This window comes from Parambassis ranga, chromosome 2, assembly GCF_900634625.1.
Source record: "Parambassis ranga chromosome 2, fParRan2.1, whole genome shotgun sequence".
NCBI lineage: Eukaryota > Metazoa > Chordata > Actinopteri > Ambassidae > Parambassis > Parambassis ranga.
In genome coordinates this window covers 23,414,362-23,439,692 of record NC_041023.1, presented here as the reverse complement: position 1 = coordinate 23,439,692, position 25,331 = coordinate 23,414,362, and the positions used below count along the sequence as shown (strand labels likewise).

Below are 25,331 nucleotides of genomic sequence, written 5' to 3'. Positions count from 1 at the left end.
GTATCTGGCTTCATGAGAAATGCATACAGTATGGGCGCCACAAACACAGAGAGCCTGATGAAAGCATCTTGTAATAAAGCAGGAATGAGAAGACTGTGTTTTGATCGTATTACAGAGGAGAGCCTCTCAGGTCAACAGCAGACACTGAGGCCGCTCTCTTCTGTAGGCGAGCATGTGATGGCAGCATGACATCTGCAGAGATTGAAAAGAGTATTTATATTTTGAAAAGATGATAACAGAGCAGCTCCACATGGTTCGTAAATGATTTTTTTTATTAGCAAAATAAGAGAGATGAGTCTACAAAGATTCTCCGTCCATGGAGAACGTACACAGACACTGACAAGTGTGGCAGTTTTCTTTATATATATATATATATATATATATATATATATATATATATATATATATATAAACAGATCCGGGACCATATTCATCATCATCATCATCATATGTCTTGGCAAACCGGTCTAAACATCTGACCAGCCTCCCTTCGACCTTAACACAAACGGCGTCTCCCCAGCCAGTAACCCTCTCCCTCTCCTCCATTTAAAATACATTAAAATATACAGTAAAATGTGCCGAGTGGTCAGAACTGGAGCGTATCTTAATAAGCTCAGCGACCATTTTCTGAATGGTTGGGAAGAATGGATGCTGTGTACACCGTTTTAAAAAACCAGAGCCACACATCAGTGGGGTAAATGTAACAATATACATCTCAGTACTGTACTGTGTGTGAGATCAGGGCCAGCTAGCGGGGTAGGTAAAGGAGGGAGGGGGTCTGTGGAGGCTACATGTTGGTCACCATGGACACCCATGTACCTTTAAACCAGAGGGACACCTTCCTCCTCCTCCTCCTCCTCCTCCTCCTGACAGCTCAGTGGTGTGCACACAGAAGATAGCAGAGACACTAACATATGAAAACAGCTTTATGTTTCCAACAATTCAGCAGGCAACAGAACAAGCATCGGGACTACGAGCGCAGTAAAAGGCATGCCAAGGCACAAGTACCAACAAACTGGACTCAAAGGTTCTACATCTTTTCTCCCCACATTTTTTTTTGTTGTGTGTGTTTTTTTGTACTTTCGTTTGTTTGTAGGGAAGGAAGAAAAGAAGCATTTTCCCTCAACAGCAAGGTTTCCTCTTCCAGCGACAGCGGCAGAAGGAACAGCGGAAAAAAAACAAAAAACAAAACCTAAAAACAAATAAACAAAAATTGATAAAGTAAAAAGTGACACAATGATACAAACATCCTACACAAATGTCTAGTTCCAAATAAAAACATAAATAAAGCTGTAAAAGTGGCATATAGTACAGCACTGGTCCGTGACTGGTCCTCCCCGCTCTGCTCCTCCTCCCCAAAGATGCACAATAAGCTGGCTCCACTGCCTGAGGACAGAAAGAAAGACACATGAACAAGAAGCTGGAGGAGGGGGAGGACGAGGAGGAGGATGAGGAGGAGCAGGAGGAAGAGAAGGAGGAGGAGGAAGAGGGGGAGGAGGAGAGGTTTCACAGTGCTCAACCTCTCCACTCTTAAATACATCTTGTGACTTGATGTGTGTCCTCCATGATGCACACATCACCCGCTGAGAGACATGAAGTGCTCCTTACCAAGAAAAAAAATGGTTGCCGTCTTCGCACTCTCTCCTCAGAAGAGTCCACAGTCTTTCAGGTTGTTCTTGATGATGACGTCAGTGACGGCGTCGAAGACGAACTGCACGTTCTTGGTGTCCGTGGCGCAGGTGAAGTGGGTGTAAATCTCCTTGGTGTCCTTCCTCTTGTTCAGGTCCTCGAACTGACACTGGATGTAGGCGGCCGCTTCCTCGTACGTGTTGGAGCCTGGAAAAAGAGGAGGAGGAGGAGGAAGTGATGGAGCCAGGAAGTCACAGCACAGGAAGGGAAACTGAAAACATGTCTTTGTATATGTGTCGAAGGCCATGCTTCATCCTGCTAACATGTAACATACTCAATACAAATGTATCCAATTCATCGAGTCCAGCTGCCTTTAACAACAATACAAATTGACAATTTATACACAATTATAAAGTGCAAAATCTCACCAGCGTATTCTGGGTAGCAGATTGTGAGCGGGCTCTTCTTGATTTTCTCCTCGAACAGGTCCTTCTTGTTGAGGAAGAGGATGATGGAGGTGTCTGTGAACCACTTGTTGTTGCAGATGCTGTCAAACAGCTTCATGCTCTCGTGCATTCGGTTCTAAAAGGGAGAAGGTAAAGTGACGTCAGTTCTGGTGCCCTGCTCACTGATCCATAAACATGGAGACACTCCGAGTGGAACGCTTCCTATACTTCTGACCCGTCACGATTTCAGAACACAAAGACAGAGTTCCTGCTGTGTGTGAACGCCTGCTGTTAGGTTACATCGAGTCACACGAGCGGCCGTTCAACTCACCATTTCCTCGTCTTCAGCCAGCACCAGGTCATAATCGCTCAGGGCCACACAGAAGATGATGGCAGTCACACCCTCGAAGCAATGGATCCACTTCTTCCTCTCAGACCGCTGACCTCCAACATCAAACATCCTGTGGAGGACGGACTCACGTTCATGCATATTTCTCAGAATACAGACACGTACAGTGAAAACAGTGTTTATGACAGCCTGAGGCCGCACAGACGTCTAGAAGCTGCCGCCGCTCCGTTAGTGATGACAGACGGTGATGAACGGGGGAAACAGACTTCTTTATCTATACCATTGCTGAAAAAAATAGATTTTTAGTAAATGTCAATAAGCAGCAGCAACGTAATGGTGATGTAATGGCAGAAGAACAGAAAGACACAGCTTTGGACTTTTCTATTGAATCTCAGTGAAGGTGGAGTTTTTATATGGAGATGTGATGTAGCTCACATTGTTGACATGAGTAGGAGGTTCAGTGAACCAGTGAACGTAAAGAGAGGTTAGGAACAAGATCGCAAATTGATCACTTCTTCGTGTACTGTCATTAACTGCAGTCCAAGCTCAAACACAGGCTACTGCCACCTGCTGGCATGGCGGGTAATTTCCTCCCAAACAGGCACAAATCTGTCATGAGAGCAGTCTGTGTGCTGTTTCTGGGCCTAAATACCCACTAGAATTAGACTTACAGCTGTTTAAGGGCTTTAGCTCTGAGCGGCACTGGTGTGAACACCTGAATGCACTCACTCGGTTTTCAAGACTTTTCCAGTGCAAGTTTAACAATGGGATGTTGTAGCATTCAACTAATGTGCCTCTTTGCTCAGTCACATTCGTCTCTTTCACTTGGAGTTGAGTTTTTTAAGAGTTCATTGGCTTTCAAGCTGTTTGCTGACACTTTTGTCACATTGATTGTAACATAAATCAAAACAAACCCACCTACAGGTCAAGTCCCTTTTTAACCAAGCTAACCTGAATTTAAACATGAATTTATGTGCAAATTTGTCATGTAAAAATGGTAAAAGAGACAATAAAATAAAAATAAACAACTTTGGTTATTGTCTACAATACTACAAGTCCTACTTTGGTTTCACAGTCAGGACTTCTGGAAAGACTTGAATGGATGACATTCACGATGAAGATGATCACATTAAATTTCTGTCTCAGTTTCCTCCAAAACTTCTGATATGATGACATCAACAGGCCGACTGCACCCACTTCCTCTCTGTGTCTATTACCATGGGGGCCATGACTGAGTCATCACTGATGTGTGTGACACCTTCGCAATCGCAGACTGCAACAACTGAACAGCTGTATGTGCACAAAGGGAAATTCTATGGGCGTGAATGAGTCAGTCACAGGAAGCAAAGCTAATTAACAAAACAAAAACCACACACACACACACAGTTGTTACAGTGAAGAAATTCTCACTTGAAGTGCAGGTCCTTGAATGTGAAGTGCGTCTCCACAATGCCTGTGGTTTTGACTCGGGTCCTCAGGACATCCTGCTGTGTGGGTATGTAGGTGGCCTGGGATATCCTGTCCAAATCGTTTAAGTAGCTGAGGGGAAAAGGTACAAAGAAAAGGATGAGAGGAAGAAGGAGGAATAAAAAAAAAAAAAAAACATCAGATTAGATGAGGTACAGTTTAAATTTGTGAGACCGAGTGATAGAAATTTGCCAAATTTTCATACAAATCTCAGCGAGCACACTGACCCTGGGTTAAATATAGACACAGCGGTATGGTAGCTCACTGGTCACAGCAGACAGGACCTGGCATTAGATCTAAGCCCTGGTCTTTACAGTGGGGGGTGTGCATTGTTTTTGTGGCTGGTGGGCTCCCTCCCAGCAGTCTGACAACATGCAGCTTAACTTGAAACTCTCTCTCTCTTTGTGTGTGTGTGTGTGTGTGTGTGTTTTTTTACTAAAACAGTACCTGCCAAGGGCTGGCTCTCATACATGACTTTAATTCATTCTTCATCTGCCTTTTTCTGTCTTCATTTTTGCAGATCACCCAAACAAGAATATTGTTAAATCTTAAAGGGAGAGTTCACCTTAAAATCAAATATTCATATTTTGGTAGCACTGCAGTGACAGTTGTGAGCTACTTAAGGTACAGTAGGAACTACTTTCTGCCAAACTACACCACTGGGCAACTGTATCAATGTGCAGAAGTATGGCTCGGTACAAGAGATTGGAATATTTATTGTTATTGGGATATGACGCCATGTTTTATCAAGCCTGTCGCCATGGGCATGATGTCTTCTGTGAAGTTAGTTCTGCAGCTAACCATGGAAAGAACAGGCCTGCAGGCCACCTGAAATACATCATTATAGCCTCAAGGTAATTGCTAATAAATTACAGTGGAGAGAGATTATTGACCTCTCCTCACTAACAAACACAAAGTAATCTCCCCTTTTCCTGCAAACAGGCCTTTTGTTTGTCTTCCAACACATTAAGTGAAGAGAGACTCCCACAAGGGTTAGATGGTGTTTCCTATTCATGAAAAGCCCCTTGACGGCAGGATTAGAGGAACCAATTAGAAAATGGCTGCAGCTTGCTGCAGCCTGATGTTTGCTCTGCGAATGGCCATTTCTCCCCCAAAACACACAAAACAAATAAATAAATGAATAATAAAAAACACAAGCTCGCATGATGTTATTTGTTTCAGCCACAGAGAGAGTTTTTTTAACTGTGTAATGTTGCTGTGCTGTAGCAGAAGGTCACAGTAAGTACATAATCTTTTTGGGCACTGCTCTTGGTGGAGGATAGCAAATATTGACAGTCTAAAAGTCCAAAGACACACAGCGACCTGCAGCTTACTGCCTGTTTGCAGTGGAAAGTCTGTTTGGGCTTCAGGTCATTTGTTTTGAAAGTCATTAGAGGAGTAATTTTCAACAAAAAAAAGGGGGGGGGGGCTAAACTGGGTACTCAACCTGCGTAGCAGAAACATGACCTCTTCACCAGCCAGACTGTATATAACCCACCCACAGGTTTCTGAAGAGCTGTTTTGAGTCCCTGTGGGCGGCTCTGACTGTCACAGTGTTGTCTGATTCTGCCTCTTTTTGCCTCTGTCACGCGAAGAAGTCATGAAACCCCTAATTATGGGAAATTGTAAGTCTTAACACAATTAAAACAAGTAGAGTAATCTGAGCCCAGTTAGCGGGAATAGACGGTGCATGAGTGGAAGTGAAGTGAGCGGGCACTCACAAAGGCATGAACACTGAGCCATGCCAGTGATGACAAAGGTGCAGCAGCACTGATTTACTGTCTGGAGAGCAGACATTGGTGGGCAGAATGAATGTAGCGTAGAGGTCTGTGGACCCCGTTAGGTTTTCTTGAACATTTTAGATTTACCATCTTTGTTTGTGTTGTTTGTTTATGTGACTCACTATGCTGCAGAGTCGTTGAGCTGATACTCGCGGGAGCGGCTGAAGCAGGCCTGCACACCTCCGTCTTTCCAGAGCCGCTTAATGACGCCGGCCAGCTCAGCTGTCATGAAGCCCTCCTCTGCTGATCCCGCCAGTACGAACAGCTGTCGTGCATCATCCTGGGAGAGGAGTCAGGGTGGTGTCAACATCATAAATCAGCCCATCAATGTCATTACACCATCGTTATGATTAGCACTAATCTGCTCCTGTGCTGAAATGCCAGTCGTAGTCGCACAGGGTTGTAAGGACAGTGAAATTTCCCAGCTTGGGATGAATAAAGTATTTCTATTCTAATTTAGGAAAAGCTGCAAATTAAATGTGTACAAGTGGAGACTGGTCATTGTTGTCATTACTTTATTTGATTTTAAGTCATTAAGAACTATGTCCAGATAACCTGAAATGGCCTCTAAAATCACCACTGCATCCAAACCTTTAACTACTTTCCCACACAGAATGCATTTCCTGGTATTTAATGTCTCCAACCACTTGTTTTCCTACACCGCAAACTCACTTCGGGTTTCTGCTCTAAACTGACCCAATTACCCTCCCCTCTCTCTCTCTCTCTCTCTTTCTGTCACTCACAGCTCTTGCGGCATCTCCGAAGTCGATCTTGAGGCGCCCCATGGCTCTGATGATGGCGATGATGGACTGGATTGTGTTGCTGTACACAACAGCTTTGTACTGCTTACATTCCTCTTCTGAGTAGCCCGCCTCGTGGATGATCCTGGAAATAAAAAAAAGGAGAAAACTCACTTTAACAAGACAAATTCTCCAAAAATTCAAACTTCTCAGAAACAACTCATTTTTGTCCTCAGCTCATATTCGGCACACACACCAAACTTTCAGGGTGACACTGTCTGGCTGCAGTGACCCTGATCTCTCTGTTCCACATTTCTGGCTCAATAGTTGCACTCAGTGTTGAATGCATACAGTGTGTTTTTTCCCCATTTAGAGACTTTTGTCAATGTCAGCCAATCCAGTTAAGGGACAGAAGCAGCTGTTGTTCTCTGGGCTTCAGGAAAAACACCATTTGTTTCTACTGAGGTGTGAATTGTCTGTTGGTTTGGTCGTTTAATGGGATTGGTTGACACACTTCCATACGCTATCATCAACACATAGCATTACAGTTTCCGTGCCATGCTGGTGTGTTACTCCTCTGGACGCACTCCTCAATCTTCTCACCAACACCTCCTTAAGGTTCCAAAAACCCGGCTTAAAACCCAGGGAGCAGTGGCTCCCAGACTTTGGAACGCTCTGCCCCTCTCTATCCGTGTGGCTGACTCTTTTGATTCTTTTAAACTGCACCTGAAAACACTTTTATTTAGACAGGCTTTTAGTTGACTGGGTTTTATTGTGTTGTTTTTATTTCATTTTAATATGTTCTTTCGGTTTTAAATTGCACTTTGTAAAGCACTTTGCGATTCTATCTGTAAAAGGTGCTGTATGAATAAAGTTAACTTACTTTCTTGTGAAAATGTTGTTTGTCAACATTGCCTAAGCTGATCAACCCCCCCCCCCCCCCCCACAGATGGTCACAGAACAAGGTGTGACACTGTGACCATCTGTGTCACCCTGTGTGGTTTAAAAGCTAAGCTAAGCTAACCTAGCACAGACAATAAGCAATATGTTGTCAGTCTGCATCACAGGATCGGTGTTGCTATTTTGAGTATTATAATATAAATGACTTAGAAAGTAGCGTGTTAGCATAGATTAGCATTGGTGTGACTTTTTCTAGTAGCATATATATCCCCATACTGTTGCTACTCATACATGCTTGTATTTGTAAAATATTGGAATAAGGCTGTGTGGCTGTTGCATTTACTCAGCTAAAAATGGTTTATTGATTGGCACTTCAAATATTGTAAAGCTATTTGTGAACACCAGTCTGGGACTTCCCAGCTGTAGTAGCGTTGGTCTTTTTTTTGCATTTTTTTTATCTGGAGTGAGAGGAACCTTTCTTGGATGCGTCCGCAGGGTTTCACTCAATTTTACAGTTCAGAAGGGAATGATAGCTTCTAAGGATTAAACATGTCTGCTTTCTTTACACTGTTGGTAGCTCATACTGACACAAATCAGCTATTAGGCACCTTTTTAAGAAGATAAAAACATGATGTGGAGGTGCCTTAATGTAAGCTTTGTGGTTTCCCCGTGGTGGCTTCCTTTAGTGTGCGTGGAATATAATGGGTCTTTATTCACATGTGAAATCGTTTACTGCAGCTTTAAATGTGATGGATTTTTGTCAGTACAGAAATTTAAAATAATCTTGTCACGTGTACACTGTTCTCCTGTACAGGTGACGCACCGACAGATGAAGCAATATTGCAGCAGGATAGCTGCCTATGAATGTAAAATGACATGTCTGCTGACTGATAGGAATGTTTATGAAGACTTCGTGTGTGCATGATGATGTATAGGTGCGATGTTTATTAATCTATTCTGTCGGGTCGTCTTCGTGCTCCATTATTCATGGCGCCTGTTTGTACTGAGGCTCGTGGAGCGTAACATCACCCATAGAGACAACGTAACAGCATGAGTGGTGTTTGACACTGTTTGTGTTGTGGAAAATGAACACTCTTCTTGTGTGTAATCTACTGTGGTGCCATTACGCATATCACATCTGAGAAAAAAAAAGGTTGTTTTGATTGTTCAGCATGCAGAACAATTCACAGGAGGGGAATGAACTCACTTCATCTGCTTGACAATTGTACTTTTCCCTGATTCACCAGCACCTGAAAAACACAAGAGGAGGAAAGAAAGGGGGATTATTACACAGTGAATGTGTGCCTGTATGTTTTATCTGTTTAATCACACCATCTGCTGTGTACCTGTTCACTTTTTGTGAACATTTTAAACAAAAGAATCCAGTATGAGTAAAAAAACACCTGACAACCTCTGCAACCACAGAAGAACTGAAAACAGTGTGTGTGTGGTCTGAAGTGTTGAAGTTAAAAGGAATCCTTTGACGTTTGCTTGCAGCACCCAATAAACTGATTACTCATTGCAGAAAAAGCTCCATCAGCTGACTAATTTGTGATCAGGCCAACTGTGGCATCTTATCAGCTCCGCATCATGCTGTCTGGCTGTGAAGGCGGAGCGCAGCTAATGATAAAACAGATTATTATTGAAAGTGCTGCCGGTTGCCAAAAAACAAAACAAAGAAAACACACACATGGAGTCTCTTTGCACTGACCTATGATCAAAAGCTTGGAGGGGAAGGGGAGGGCCATAAAGGGAATCAGGACTGCTTTGCCTCACGCTCTTGTAATATCCAGAACATTTCTAGTGTGGAACTACAGTCACCTGAGGAGTGAGTGTGTGTGTGTGTGTGTGTGTGTGTGTGTGTGACATGTTGGCTTTCAACATACATTATGCATCTGCTGCTCTTCCTCCTCTCCTCTGCTCCACGCCTCCATCAGCAGGCACTTTATTGAAACGTCCTCCTTTACCAATCAAAGCCATCTGTAATGTCCTTATAAACCACCTCCACTAATGGCTATTACCATAAACTACATTAGATCTACTAATGTGCAATCAATGGGCTCATTTTACAGTGCAGCAGCCGAGACTTGGCTGAAGGGAAGCAACAGACGAAGCGCCGCTCTGCCACTGGGGAAAGACTTTTAAAAACCACTTGAGAGTGGCCATTACCTCTCCCTCAGCTCGAGAGGCATAAAAAAAAGGGAAGTGGGATCATATCGTGCAATCTACCGCTATGCGTTACCTTGTGATACTGTCAGCAGTGACAAGATGGTGTCCTCTTGCATAATAAATCATCCAGCTAATCTAGTTCTGCTTTTCTTGTGGTTGGAAGAACAAAAAATGGTGCCACAGGACTGTACAGCTCTCATACAATATTATTCAGTATAAATAACACAGTGGATACAGCGGTGTTCCAGTTTTGTAGCTTAAACACTGAATATGAAAAAATAATCAACTGCCTTCTTTTATTTACACAAACTCCTGTCAAAGACAGTTAGGAAAAAACAGTTCACTGAAGAGGCACTTGTCCTGTATCCAAGACCCCGTTCACACTGGGGAAATCAATCCGGCTAGAGCGGGATTCGGGCCGTGTCCGCATATATCTGGATAGTTTTATTCTGAGTCTGAACAACGCAAATCTGGATTGATTTCAATCCACCCCTCTGTGGATCTAGCCAGATTGGTTTACATCTGGCTCAGGTCTGAACCCAGTGAATCCAGCTAGCGACATGATATTTCCGGTTTACGGGGACAGTGTCCAGGTCACATACAAAAGCCGTATGTAAACAAATGTCGAACTAAGACAGCTTTGCCCTGAGTTCATTTTCGACAGGGCTACAGAGGAATAAACTGCTTTTTGAACCGAAAAAAAAACGAAAGAACGAGCGACACAGGACAAAAAAAAACGAAAGACGCATGCTCACATGTAGCCCTACAGCGGCCTGAATGGACTCTGTATATTACTAGGCACCACCTAGTGGTTTGGAGGACAACAAACAAGCCTGATTGAGCGGGATTGAGCAGGATTGAGCGCGGACACATGTGTGTGATTTGAAAATAGGTCTGAACGTATTTAGCTTAAAGGCTATCCGGATTCAATCCTACTCTAGCTGGACTGACTTTCTCCAGTGTGAACGGGGCCTAAGTCTGAGGGGATACCAAAGCAAGCGAGAACCTCTGGCGGTGAGAGAGGAAGCCCACATGGAGGTGTCAAAAAATGTTTAAAAGCATGTTAAAATGTCCAGCTTCACAGTAAAAATTATGATGTTTACATCCTGGTCTTCATTGATAGCTTCTATATATTAGGACTGTAAGCACGGTGGGGTTTGGTTGGATTACCCTTCTCTTTCTCTCCTCTCTCTAAGAATGATTTTGCTGGTGATTTGCTGAATCTTTTCAGGTCTGAATCATGCAATAGATACCGAAAGTGTTCACAAAGTTGAGAAGGATCATCCTGCCACATTCCAACAGACTTTGGATTTTATCATCCTGATGGTAAGAACCTGATACCATGATGATAATAAAGTATACACAACATTATCTATGTATGCCAAGTCAAAGTAATTCAGAGACTTTGTCTAGCTCCAGCCCTACACTGCTGCACATCATTCCATGGAGCACTAAAGTCTCCACCACTCAACACAAAATAACTGCAGTGCTCACAGTGTGCGTTTGAATTCCTACAAACTTCCCCTCAGTGTCTACTGTGCAGCTCTGGCACTTCACCTTCATTATAATTGGATGAGAGTCACCCGAGGACACATTATTTTAATTACGTGTCACCACTCAGGCACCGGAGCACCCTGGAGGTGGCAGGCAGGCAGGTTTTGGGTGGGGTGGGGGGTTGGTGTGCTGGCAATGCAGTAGCAGCTCCCTGTGCTCTCAGGCTGTGTGAGTCCCTGTGCGAGTCGCATACAGACGGTGGAGGCGCTGCTCCACTGGGCACAGGCTGGGGCTGGTGAGCTGGCACAGTTGCGCCTCTCGCTTGCCCGGGAGCCATTTTCACAATGCCACAGACACTCAACATGCCGACGCAAAGTGGGGCGTGCGAAAAATCCACTACAGACAGGCTGTGAGCTCATGCTGAAGTTCAAAGTTGCCTCCTTATAAAGGAAAAGCTGTGCATGCTATGAGTAGAAAATACAGACCGATCAATTAAACTAATCAGTGAATCAGCTATTTTACCATATTAATATGCTGCTAAAACAAATGTTTTGGTTACATCCTTCCTCACTGCCTCTAAAAACATAAAGAATCTTTGAGTGTTGAACTTTACGATGGCCCTTGAATGCATCATGTTTGATGCTCCTTTGTTGTGAAATGGTTGTGTGGTTTCCACTTTCTAAAGTAGTGAACAATGTCGCAAGAGTGAACAAGACCAAAAACTGCTTGTGACTAAAAAAAAAAAAATGTGGATGACAACTTTTAACCAAACTGTCTGTGTGAATCTCGCATCACAAAACCCAAATAAACCAAGCAATCATCATGGGAACGCCATCACAAGCCATACAACTCAAGGCCTCTAATTCCTGGCACTCCATTGGTTAAAACTGGTCAATCTTATTGTCTTTACTCTCATCAGTTTATGAAAGTGACTGAAACACCAGTGAAATCATCAGGGTGCGGCTCCTGAAAGCCTCAAGGCCTTAAAGCACACTCATTACACTGATTTTGACTGACACACACAAACCTCGAAGTTACTTGGAACCACAAACCTGACCTATCACTCTTGGTGCAGAGTCATGTTACATGCCCACGGCTTTGATACACCCACCCCAAAACTGCTACAGCCTGAGAACCGCTGGAGCAGCTGCTTTCTGTTTCTAGTGGTTCAAACTATTTTAGGAAAATTTAAGCGGTGGCTTTTTTTTCTTCTACTTCTTCCACAGAGAACAGAGACGTCTCTGTAAACCAATCCTCCAACACATCTCTCCCTCTGGATAAGGCACCCTCTAGTAAGAAGACAGGGGAGTTTTGTAACAATGGAGATGAGTGTGATTAACCCAAAATGCCCCAGTACTCGCATGGAGTTCATGCAAGTACTGGGGCATTTTGGTCACATTGTTAGTCAGTGTAGGCTCTGTTTTTTTTTTACTAAATATAGAGTCCTGCACCTTTATAAAAACACCACAACAATGGGTATAAGTGCAAATAACCACCTTGTTAAAGGTTTAAAGGAAAGAAAGAATAACTGGATCCAAGGGGTTGATCTTGTGCCTGAGCTTTAGGTGCTTTTTTAACCCTTAAACCTTACATGCACATATTAAACCAGTGTGGGCTTATTTTCTAATGCAGTACAAAATCCTGTAACTTTATGAAAACAGCACAGTCATGTGTAGAAATAGAGAGGACTCACTTATGTTGTTGGAGCATTAGAACACAGAGCATCACTGTGACTGAAGAAAAGACATAGAAACATAAAAATAAACTGGAATTAGTTCCTGCAGGAGCTCCACATGTTAACATTTTTACACCCTCATCTGTTCTTCGCTGTACTTGCACAGCAGCTGTAGCGAGCATGTAACTGCTGGTTAGATGTGAATCCATCATGGCTGCCTAGTTTTTTGTTAGTGCAAGTGATTAATTCAGGGTAAAGTGGGTCTGATATAACAAGTTTAAGCTTAAATCTAGGTGGTTATTTATTTTCTCATGCAGTCTCGATGCATTCAAGGACCGTTGGTTCCTAATTGTACAGAAGAGTGCACAATCTGAAAATCAAACATCAAGTTTAGTTTTCAAACCTGCCAAACATGAAGTGAAGTTTGGCACAACGTGCTAAACACATTAGCAATGCCACATTAGCAGCATGAGCCCATTGACCCCTTCCCCCCCTCCTCTCCCTCTTAGTTTTCCACACATCCTTCTTCCTCTTTTACATTCTCTGAGCCTACAGTTATTTGATTTATTGTCCCTCTTGCTCACTATTAAATTCCTCTTTTTTCTCTCCTCCTAGGGTGGGTGGGTGGGGGGGACTCATGAAGGATTCCAGGAGCCTTCAAATGGTGCTACACACCAGGGGGAACTGACCACACTAAATCACAGGCATCGATCTGCCGAGGAGCAAATCGACAGCTAAAAGGTTGTTTCCCACACACACACTGGCACGGACTGACCTATTCGCCGCAATGTCTGATGATGCTTTTTAGCAATAAAGGAACCATTTAACTTCTTTTTGTTTACAGTGAGGGTCCTCCTCCTCTCCCACCGTGCTGGTAAGGCCATGCTGGTTGCATCATTTAGAAAATATGGAAAAGATTAAACAGAGAACTATGACAAAAGTCAGACAAAGCCCGAGGTTTATTAGTACAATCTTCCCACCGTTGGATGACAGCTATAGAAGAAGTAATTAGGCTGAGGAGATTGTAATCTATTTTAGCATGTAGATATGAATAGCTGGATAATTGGGTCCTGGAGATGATGGAAATAAAATCAGCCAAATAAAGACTTGGAGCGTAATTAGAAATGTGCTCGGTTTTCACAGAGAAAAGATCGCTTTTCCTCCCTCTATAAAAGACACCTGAGCTCGCCTGTCAGCTGGCTGGATGGCGTGCATGCAGCGTCACAAAGATTCAAATCACTTTTTCATGCAAATTGGCCGTTTTACGTCAGGGCTATGATTCTGTGCCAGAGCCATTAAGCTCATGTGATTAACATTTGGGACAGCGCTCCAGGACCAAAGTGGTCATTTGATAGGTCGTATACACAAATGTCTACACATTCTGTAGGAGTATAAAACACATTGTGTTCTTACGGCAGTATTATACTGCAGACACCACACACACGTGTGTAGCTGTTTTCATGACAGTAGTTTCCAGCTCGTTTAGAGGAGCTGATCCATGCATGGACAGGAGATTGGCATCTGGGAGGAACGCTTGCTGGGTGCTGACACACGATTTATCTTTTTTCTCTTAAATTTCTCTTAGAATGTGTCGCTTCACTTAACCTCTCCCTTTAGTAAAGATACTCCAACACCAGCATGAACATAAAGCCTTACAGATGTACTGGTCAGCTAACAGTGTCAGAACATATGAACATATATCAGTACTTGGGGGTGGGGGGTGGGGGGTGGGGGCGGGAGCCTATCCCATGGTAAGATTATCAGCTTCCAAAAATACCAAAAAATACCTCCACTGTGAAAGTGAAAGAAAACAAAGCATAAACTGTATATAACTATGGATGATCCCTGTGGGAGGCTCCAACAGTCGCCCTGTTAACAGTGTCTGCCTAAACTCCAGGTTAATCCAAATACAGGTAGCAGAGTCAACAGACAAACAGCGAACATTTTGCTAACTCTAGCCAACATCAAAGCAGCAAGATTAGAACTGATTTCTGAAAGTAACACATTTCAGCAGCTGCCTGGTGTTTTAAACAAAAAAGACCACTTCCTCCCCACCACTGCAGCAGCAGGACTCTTAAACAACCACCTGGAGATGGCAGAGTTTAAAGCAAACATAGTCTTTAATCTTCACATACAAAACCCAGAGTTCTGTTCTTGAAACTGGTGTTACACCCTCTTTTATCTGCCTTACACTGGCAGGGGGCCACTCCGTCATACCCTGCCTTTTTTTCCCCTTATTCAGCTTTAATGGCATTTAAAGACAGACCCAAACCTAATGGTGTCTGAAGATCCCCATGAGTCTACACTGTGGCCTGTGTCTCTGACTCACAGCCATGTTCTAATGGTTTCTGAACGTGGCCTACCATAGCTCTCCCGGCTGCAGATTTCTGCCAGTGATTTCCAGTACCTCCTTTTCTCTCTCCCCTTCTCCGATTACAGCACTAATTATTCCAATCTGATTATAATCTGATCTAATCTGATTATAATTATTGCTAAGCATATTTTATACACCCCAGCTGGAGCAGCAGAATCTACAAAATGCAATGAGAAGACGAATCCTTTATCCTAATGGATGGTTCAAGTGATCTTCTCTCTGTTTTCCAGCACATATGTATTTAGTCCTCTTGTAGCTACAAAGCTAATGCTAACAGACATGAAAAGTATAACCCCACCTACATGTACCTACAGTCCTGCAAGGTGTTTACCAGCAACCCACCTACTGCTTTGTTGTCTCTTTATCTTTGCTGACAAAGTGTGTTTAGAGAAAACTCATGAATTGTTCGCAAGTCAGCAGCAACCATAAAATTAAAGCTGCAAGCAGCATTGCGGGCCCTCGCGCACCTTGCGATCCGCCGGGTCATCGCAGTCTTCTCTCCTATGCTCTCGTCTCCTATACTCTCCTGTGCTATGCTCTCCTCCTCTCATTTCCACAGATATACAACAAACACATGTTTACAACCAAACTTTCCTGCTACCAGTAGGTGGCGCTATGACCGAATCATCCTATTAGCATATATATCTGTTCAGACCCGGGTCCATAGCAGTACAGTAAGATTTTGTCCACATTGCATAAAGTATATGGGTAGTACTGCATAAAACACAGCGAGTTCCTTTGTAATGGCGAATGGTCAACTTTGAGGCCACTCCCCTGCCACACGGTAATACTTTTGAAAGAGTTTTGGAATGCGTCTATTCCCTATGGTGTCCTGAGTGGACACAGTGAATTTCAGCTCAATTGCATGAAGTTTGTGGTGCGTGAAAAGTTTTGAAGCAGGGTCACAAATAGGCAAAAAATGGCGACAAAAGTCAAAATGGCGGACTTCCTGTTGGGTTTGGAGGGGGGGTCCAAGAGACTTTTTTGTGCGTCTTGGGGTGATACACATGTGTGCCAATTTTCATGATCCTGTGTCAAACTGGCCAGCGGGGCTACGCGTTAGGGCAAAAAATACAGGGAGTTCATTTGTAATGGCGAATGGTCAACTTTGAGTCCACGCCCCCACCACACCGTAATACTTTTGTAAGAGTTTTGGAATGCGTCTATTCTGTATCGTGTCCTGAGTGGACACAGTGATTTTCAGCTTGATTGGATGAAGTATGCGAGGCGTGAAAAGTTTTGTAGCAGGGTCACAAATCGCCAAAAATTAACAGAAATTTCAAAATGGCGGACTTCCTGTTGGGTTTGGAGGGGGGGTCCAAGAGACTTTTTTGTGCATCTTGGGGTGATAAACATGTGTGCCAATTTTCGTGACCCTACTCAAAACAGGCCACAGGGGCAGGCAGAAAAACCTATGAAAACACAACATTTTGTGTAGCCAGTAGGTGGCGCTCTGTCAAAGCCTCAATATTGTTGTATAGATGTGTTTAGGGTCAGACTCTGATCATACATGTGACATTTCGTACAGATCGGACAGAAAACGAAGAAGTTATAGAGACTTTCTGTGTCCTCAGAAATGGTCAAACTTTGAGGCCACGCCCCGGCCACACCGTCAGACTTTTGTAAGAGTTTTGGAATGCGTCTATTCCCTATGGTGTCCTGAGTGGACACGGCGAATTTCAGCTCAATCCGATGACGTATGCGAGGCGTGAAAAGTTTGGCAGCAGGGTCACACATCGCCAAAAATGGCCACAAACCTTCAAATGGCGGACTTCCTGTTGGGTTTGGAGGGGGGGTCCAAGAGACTTTTTTGTGCGTCTTGAGGTGATACATATGTGTGCCAATTTTCATAATCCTGTGTCAAACCGGCCAGAGGGGCTACGCGTTGGGGGCGCTATAGAGCCATTTTTATATGTGCATTTCAAAAGTCAGCAAATTTCAAAATTTTTTGGGCGAATGAATTTTTCTACCAAGTTTGGTGAGTTTTTGGGCATGTTAAGGCCCCCAAAAATGCGATCTAAGGGGGGGAAAGAAAAAAAAAAAAAATTAAAGCTGCAAGCAGCATTGCGGGCCCTCGCGCACCTGGCGATCCGCGGGGTCATCGCAGTCTTCTCTCCTATGCTCTCGTCTCCTGTACTCTCCTGTCCTATGCTCTCCTCCTCTCATTTCCACAGATATACAACAAACACATGTTTACAACCAAACTGTCCTGCTACCAGTAGGTGGCGCTATGACCGTATCATCCTATTAGCATATATATCTGTTCAGACTCGGGTCCATAGCAGTAGTGTAAGATTTTGTCCACATTGCATGAAGTATATGGGTAGTACTACATAGAATAGAGCAAGTTCGTTTGTAATGGCGAATGGTCAAATTTGAGGCCACGCCCCCACCACACGGTAATACTTTTGAAAGAGTTTTGGAATGTGTTTATTCCCTATGGTGTCCTGAGTGGACACAGTGAATTTCAGGTCAATTGCATGAAGTTTGTGATGCGTGAAAAGTTTTGAAGCAGGGTCACAAATAGGCAAAAAATGGCCACATAAGTCAAAATGGCAGACTTCCTGTTGGGTTTGGAGGGGGTGTCCAAGAGACTTTTTTGTGTGTCTTGGGGTGGTACACATATGTGCTAACTTTCATGATCCTGTGTCAAACTGGCCAGCGGGGCTACGCGTTAGGGCAAAAAATACAGGGAGTTCCTTTGTAAGGGCGAATGGTCAAATTTGAGGCCACGCCCCCACCACACGGTAATACTTTTGAAAGAGTTTTGGAATGCGTCTATTCCCTATGGTGTCCTGAGTGGACACAGTGATTTTCAGCTCAATTGCATGAAGTATGTGAGGCGTGAAAAGTTTTGAAGCAGGGTCACAAATAGGCAAAAAATGGCCAGAAAAGTCAAAATGGTGGACTTCCTGTTGGGTTTGAAGCGGGGGTCCAAGAGACTTTTTTGTGCGTCTTGGGGTGATACACATGTGTGCAAATTTTCATGATCCTGTGTCAAACTGGCCAGCGGGGCTACGTGTTAGGGCAAAAAATACAGGGAGTTCCTTTGTAATGGCGAATGGTCAACTTTGAGGCCACACCCCCACCACACCGTAATACTTTTGTAAGAGTTTTGGAATGCGTCTATTCTGTATCGTGTCCTGAGTGGACACAGTGATTTTCAGCTTGATTGGATGAAGTATGCGAGGCGTGAAAAGTTTTGTAGCAGGGTCACAAATCGCCAAAAATTAACAGACATTTCAAAATGGCGGACTTCCTGTTGGGTTTGGAGGGGGGGTCCAAGAGACTTTTTTGTGCGTCTTGGGGTGATAAACATGTGTGCCAATTTTCGTGACCCTACTCAAAACAGGCCACAGGGGCAGGCAGAAAAACCTATGCAAACACAACATTTTGTGTAGCCAGTAGGTGGCGCTCTGTCAAAGCCTCAATATTGTTGTATAGATGTGTTTAGGGTCAGACTCTGATCATACATGTGACATTTCGTACAGATCGGACAGAAAACAAAGAAGTTATAGAGACTTTCTGTGTCCTCAGAAATGGTCAAACTTTGAGGCCACGCCCCGGCCACACCGTCAGACTTTTGTAAGAGTTTTGGAATGCGTCTATTCCCTATGGTGTCCTGAGTGGACACGGCGAATTTCAGCTCAATCCGATGACGTATGCGAGGCGTGAAAAGTTTGGCAGCAGGGTCACACATCGCCAAAAATGGCCACAAACCTTCAAATGGCGGACTTCCTGTTGGGTTTGGAGGGGGGGTCCAAGAGACTTTTTTGTGCGTCTTGAGGTGATACATATGTGTGCCAATTTTCATAATCCTGTGTCAAACCGGCCAGAGGGGCTACGCGTTGGGGGCGCTATAGAGCCATTTTTATATGTGCATTTCAAAAGTCAGCAAATTTCAAAATTTTTCGGGCGAATGAATTTTTCTACCAAGTTTGGTGAGTTTTTGGGCATGTTAAGGCCCCCAAAAATGCGATCTTAGGGGGGGAAGGAAAAAAAAAAATGAAAAATAATAATCCTAAGGGTTTCAATAGGGCTCTTGCACCATTCGGTGCTCGGGCCCTAATTAAAGCTGCAAGCAGCATTGCGGGCCCTCGCGCACCTTGCGATCCGCGGGGTCATCGCAGTCTTCTCTCCTATGCTCTCGTCTCCTATACTCTCCTGTGCTATGCTCTCCTCCTCTCATTTCCACAGATATACAACAAACACATGTTTACAACCAAACTTTCCTGCTACCAGTAGGTGGCGCTATGACCGAATCATCCTATTAGCATATATATCTGTTCAGACCCGGGTCCATAGCAGTACTGTAAGATGTTGTCCACATTGCATAAAGTATATGGGTAGTACTGCATAAAACACAGCGAGTTCCTTTGTAATGGCGAATGGTCAACTTTGAGGCCACTCCCCCGCCACACGGTAATACTTTTGAAAGAGTTTTGGAATGCGTCTATTCCCTATGGTGTCCTGAGTGGACACAGTGAATTTCAGCTGAATTGCATGAAGTATGCGAGGCACGAAAAGTTTTATAGCAGGGTCAGAAAACGGTAAAAATTACAAAAAAAAGTCAAAATGGTGGACTTCCTGTTGGGTTTGGAGGGGGGGTCCAAGAGACTTTTTTGTGCGACTTGGGGTGATACACATGTGTGCTAATTCTTGTGATCCTGTGTCAAACTGGCCAGCGGGGCTACGCATTAGGGCAATAAATACAGTGACGTCCTTTGTAATGGCGAATGGTCAACTTTGAGGCCACGCCCCCGCCACACCGTCAGACTTTTGTAAGAGTTTTGGAATGCGTCTATTCCCTATGGTGTCCTGAGTGGACACAGTGAGTTTTAGCTCATTTGGATGAAGTATGCGAGGCGTGAAAAGTTTTGCAGCAGGGTCACAAATCGCCAAAAATTAACAGAAATTTCAAAATGGCGGACTTCCTGTTGGGTTTGGAGGGGGGGTCCAAGAGACTTTTTTGTGCATCTTGGGGTGATACACATGTGTGCCAATTTTCGTGACCCTACTCAAAACAGGCCACAGGGGCAGGCAGAAAAACCTATGAAAACACAACATTTTGTGTAGCCAGTAGGTGGCGCTCTGTCAAAGCCTCAATATTGTTGTATAGATGTGTTTAGGGTCAGACTCTGATCATACATGTGACATTTCGTACAGATCGGACAGAAAACGAAGAAGTTATAGAGACTTTCTGTGTCCTCAGAAATGGTCAAACTTTGAGGCCACGCCCCGGCCACACCGTCAGACTTTTGTAAGAGTTTTGGAATGCGTCTATTCCCTATGGTGTCCTGAGTGGACACGGCGAATTTCAGCTCAATCCGTTGAAGTATGCGAGGCGTGAAAAGTTTGGCAGCAGGGTCACACATCGCCAAAAATGGCCACAAACCTTCAAATGGCGGACTTCCTGTTGGGTTTGGAGGGGGGGTCCAAGAGACTTTTTTGTGCGTCTTGAGGTGATACATATGTGTGCCAATTTTCATAATCCTGTGTCAAACCGGCCAGAGGGGCTACGCGTTGGGGGCGCTATAGAGCCATTTTTATATGTGCATTTCAAAAGTCAGCAAATTTCAAAATTTTTCGGGCGAATGAATTTTTGTACCAAGTTTGGTGAGTTTTTGGGCATGTTAAGGCCTCCAAAAATGCGATCTCGGAGGGGAAAAAAAAAAAAAAAAAAAAAAAAAAAAAAAAAAAAAAATAATAATAATCCTAAGGGTTTCAATAGGGCTCTTGCACCATTCGGTGCTCGGGCCCTAATTAAAGCTGCAAGCAGCATTGCGGGCCCTCGCGCACCTTGCGATCCGTGGGGTCATCGCAGTCTTCTCTCCTATGCTCGCGTCTCCTATACTCTCCTGTGCTATGCTCTCCTCCTCTCATTTCCACAGATATACAACAAACACATGTTTACAACCAAACTGTCCTGCTACCAGTAGGTGGCGCTATGACCGTATCATCCTATTAGCATATATATCTGTTTAGACTCGGCTCCATGGCAGTACTGTAAGATTTTGTCCACATTGCATAAAGTATATGGGTAGTACTGCATAAAACACAGCGAGTTCCTTTGTAATGGCGAATGGTCAACTTTGAGGCCACTCCCCGCCACACGGTAATACTTTTGAAAGAGTTTTGGAATGCGTCTATTCCCTATGGTGTCCTGAGTGAACACAGTGAATTTCAGCTCAATTGCATGAAGTATGTGAGGCGTGAAAAGTTTTGAAGCAGGGTCACAAATAGGCAAAAAATGGCCACAAAAGTCAAAATGGTGGACTTCCTGTTGGGTTTGGAGGGGGGGTCCAAGAGAGTTTTTTGTGCGTCTTGGGGTGATACACATGTGTGCTAATTCTCATGATCCTGTGTCAAACTGGCCAGCGGGGCTACGCATTAGGGCAATAAATACAGTGAGTTCCTTTGTAATGGCGAATGGTCAAGTTTGAGGCCACGCCCCCGCCACACCGTCAGACTTTTGTAAGAGTTTTTGAATGCGTCTATTCCCTATGGTGTCCTGAGTGGACACAGTGAGTTTTAGCTCATTTGGAGGAAGTATGCGAGGCGTGAAAAGTTTTGTAGGAGGGTCACAAATCGCCAAAAATTAACAGAAATTTCAAAATTGCGGACTTCCTGTTGGGTTTGGAGGGGGGGTCCAAGAGACTTTTTTGTGCATCTTGGGGTGATACACATGTGTACCAATTTTCATGACCCTACTCAAAACAGGCCAGGGGGGCAGGCAGAAAAACCTATGAAAACACAACATTTTGTGTAGCCAGTAGGTGGCGCTCTGTCAAAGCCTCAATATTGTTGTATAGATGTGTTTAGGGTCAGACTCTGATCATACATGTGACATTTCGTACAGATCGGACAGAAAACGAAGAAGTTATAGAGACTTTCTGTGTCCTCAGAAATGGTCAAACTTTGAGGCCACGCCCCGGCCACACCGTAAGACTTTTGTAAGAGTTTTGGAATGCGTCTATTCCCTATGGTGTCCTGAGTGGACACGGCAAATTTCAGCTCGATCCGTTGAAGTATGCGAGGCGTGAAAAGTTTGGCAGCAGGGTCACACATCGCCAAAAATGGCCACAAACCTTCAAATGGCGGACTTCCTGTTGGGTTTGGAGGGGGGGTCCAAGAGACTTTTTTGTGCGTCTTGAGGTGATACATATGTGTGCCAATTTTCATAATCCTGTGTCAAACCGGCCAGAGGGGCTACGCGTTGGGGGCGCTATAGAGCCATTTTTATATGTGCATTTCAAAAGTCAGCAAATTTCAAAATTTTTCGGGCGAATGAATTTTTCTACCAAGTTTGGTGAGTTTTTGGGCATGTTAAGGCCTCCAAAAATGCGATCTCGGAGGGGGAAAAAAAAAAAAAAAAAAAAAAAAAAAAAAAAATAATAATAATCCTAAGGGTTTCAATAGGGCTCTTGCACCATTCGGTGCTCGGGCCCTAAAAACAGTATCTTTTCAGTGACTGTTTATCTGCAAGGTAAACAACTCCAACAGCCTACCTCCGGGGCCCAGTCTCACTGCAGAGCAGCTTTTTCATTTTTAATGCTCCAGTCATTAGCAGCGCTCTCATCTTACCACCCCTCACTTCCTTTCTCCTGGCATCCCAGCCGATCTGTCACTGTGTGTGTCTGTGTGTGTGTGTGTCACTTCAGGCAGTAACCTGAAGAGGCCAAGTGGTGGGTTACCTGGCTACCACAGTGAATGGATCAAACACAAATGGCACTCGTGTGGCAGCCACACGACTAACACATAGGAAAAGAGATATTCCATCACCAGCAGCATGTCATAACAACGGCGGATGAACGGTTATATTCCACTCTGAAGCAGCAGAGCACAAACTTGACCTAACCTGCCCGCTTTCATCGACACGTCCCATCTGGCCTCCAAGCACCCGAGGAATGCGGTCTACCTTTAACAAGAAAATATGTACATTCTTGTTCAAACACCTCGCTGAATGCCATCTCTGTCCTAATTTAGTTTAAAGTTTGATTTAATAAACAACAACAGAAACACTGTGACACCGCTCACAGAGGCTGCTCTTGTCTTTTTTAATTATAATTATATTGTGCCTTCGGTCAGGTGTTCGGCCTACTCCTGGTATTGGCATGAGCCTTTGTGTCCTGGTAACCCACATACCAAGATGTGTGCATGTCAACACTTCCCACAGCCCAGCCACCTGAAGGGGCAGGTGGAAAAGCTTTTCAACCTACAGCCTTTATTTACAATGACAACAACATTTCCCCACATGGAATAAATACAATTAAATCACACAGGAAAGCTGCCAGGCAAGACTTGATATTAGATTTCTGTCAGTTATACAGAAATTAATGAGTATTTTCAAAATAAAAGCCTGCTTCTGAGTGGTTTTGTACATAAAGGTCAGTCAGGATTGGTTGTTGCCAACATGTACATGAGAATGTAATGCCACACAACTGCTGATTGATTAGTTAATATGATCATTGACACCTCATCCCAGAGTAGCAACATGCCCAGACATGCTCTGTTTGTTTGAACTTGACATGAAGTTTCACATATAGAGTGAGTAAGAGGAATAATGCTCCAGTACTATGGAGCTCACACAGTTATCAGTCAGGCATGGGCCTCTAATGAGCCATGGACCTATTTCCACTGCACTGGACCGGAGATGAGGAAATGTGCCATTGTTAAAAGGGTTCAGTCAATACGAATGGATGGTCTGCAGAGATGGCTACATGGATGGAAAACCAACAACAGGGTAGAATAAATCTACCCTGGTCTGTGCTTTAAAGCTATGACTAAATGACTGTGATCACTCTGAGCACATGGAAGTTTTAAGCTAGCAGCATTCTGAGGTAAATAATGTGATTTAAGCTAGCTAAACATGGGAGGGGGGGTGCTAACGATGCGGAATCACAACTCACTCCACAGCCACACAGCACTGACCATTAACCAGAGGAAGTCCAGCACGGCTTTTCCACTATTAGCTAAGACCAGCTGTGGGCGAACACACGGCGAAGTTCGCCGCAGCCTCCTTACCGAGCAGCAGCAGCTTGACCTCCCTGGCCGCCTTCTCCCCGTCGTCCCGCAGATTCCTGTCGATCATCTTGCTGCGCTCCACCGCCGCCTTGTCCTCGGTACTCAGTGTGCATCCCATCCTCGCCCGTGTCTCTTTCAGACCCAGCTGGTGTATAAAAAATCTAAAATACCATATATACCTACATTAATTGGTTAAAACTGCCTTCACCCCGCGCACGCCCTTTTTAAATGACAGGCAATCGATCTCTCTCTCTCTCTCTCTCTCTCGTGGGGAAAAAGGAAGCGCTTTTCAAAAAAATAGAAACTCTCAGGTTCTTTCTTCAGCCAGGCTCGAAAAGTCTTCGGCAGAATTCCTTGCTTTATCCGATTTTCGAAGCTATTTCAACATAGAAACAGTTCCTCGGTGATGTCTCTCCCACCCGTTCGCCTCCATTCGTTCCAGCGGCAACTGTTCGTGCTGTCTGTGTGGCCGCTGACTGAAGAGAGCGGCGCCGCGCCGCGCGAACGGCAGCGGCAGGCGCACTTCCGGCAGGACTTCACAATAAAGACCCTATTTCCGCAAAATAATAAATAAAAAAAAAAATCACTTATTTTAGCTAAACTGAAATATAACTGAAATAAAATATGACTTTGACCCAATTGATATATTTTAAAAAAGTGGAAAAGTTTTAAAAAGTAAACAATATAAACTTGAATAATTTATGTATCCAAACTAATAAAAAGGTGCACAATAGACTACAACAAATATATACTATAACAAAACACTAAAACTAAACTAAAAATAAGCATTAAAATATTTTTTTAAAATATATAAAATAAAAGCTAATTTATAATAAAACAATACTGTGTCTGACAGATAGAACAACACAAACAAGTCACATTTTACAACAAACTTGCCTCTAAAAAAATAAAAGATAAATAAATACTGAAATCAATAAATCATTCTAACAATAAACTAAATGCAGAAAAAAAGTTTTAACCTAGTGTGTACTTCAGGAAACCTGGACTTTAGCAGCACGATTCCATTTACACTATTTGTGAGTCATTTAAAATAATGCATAACAATAATAATTGTACACTTGACAACAAGAATGACTTAGGATGGGGTCACCCGGTGGATATGATTGTAAAATACTGTACCTGTAACTATCATGTGTATGTTTGTGTGTTTTAAACTCAGATTTACACAGTGAACAGAAGTTATAGTGTTATGACTTTTATTTTGAAGGTAAACGCCAAAACCGGAAACGCGTGTACATCAAACTGTATTTCAAGCAGCACAC

General features: G+C 43.7%; 1 protein-coding gene across 1 annotated transcript; it reads right to left on the bottom strand.

Moving 5' to 3' along the window:
* Positions 1–254: 254 nt before the first annotated feature.
* Positions 255–24,550, bottom strand: gnai1 (guanine nucleotide binding protein (G protein), alpha inhibiting activity polypeptide 1). Its single transcript, XM_028424113.1, has 9 exons — positions 24,049–24,550; positions 8,520–8,562; positions 6,416–6,557; positions 5,795–5,952; positions 3,835–3,963; positions 2,407–2,536; positions 2,058–2,211; positions 1,609–1,836; positions 255–1,386 (listed from the first exon to the last, which is right to left on the bottom strand). The coding sequence occupies exons 1-8, from the start codon at positions 24,164–24,166 to the stop codon at positions 1,646–1,648; spliced, it is 1,065 nt and encodes a 354-aa protein (XP_028279914.1). The 5' UTR covers positions 24,167–24,550; the 3' UTR covers positions 255–1,386; positions 1,609–1,645.
* Between the last annotated feature and the right edge of the window lie 781 nt (positions 24,551–25,331).

Bases quoted from the DNA above. Each gene is read 5' to 3' on its own strand.
- gnai1 (XM_028424113.1), bottom strand. From the start codon at position 24,166: ATGGGATGCACACTGAGTACCGAGGACAAGGCGGCGGTGGAGCGCAGC. The intron at 2,537-3,834 runs GTGAGAATTTCT...CGTCCTCCACAG, and splicing joins TTCAAGGACCTGCACTTCAA to GATGTTTGATGTTGGAGGTC. The intron at 2,212-2,406 runs GTGAGTTGAACG...TCTCCCTTTTAG, and splicing joins TGGCTGAAGACGAGGAAATG to AACCGAATGCACGAGAGCAT.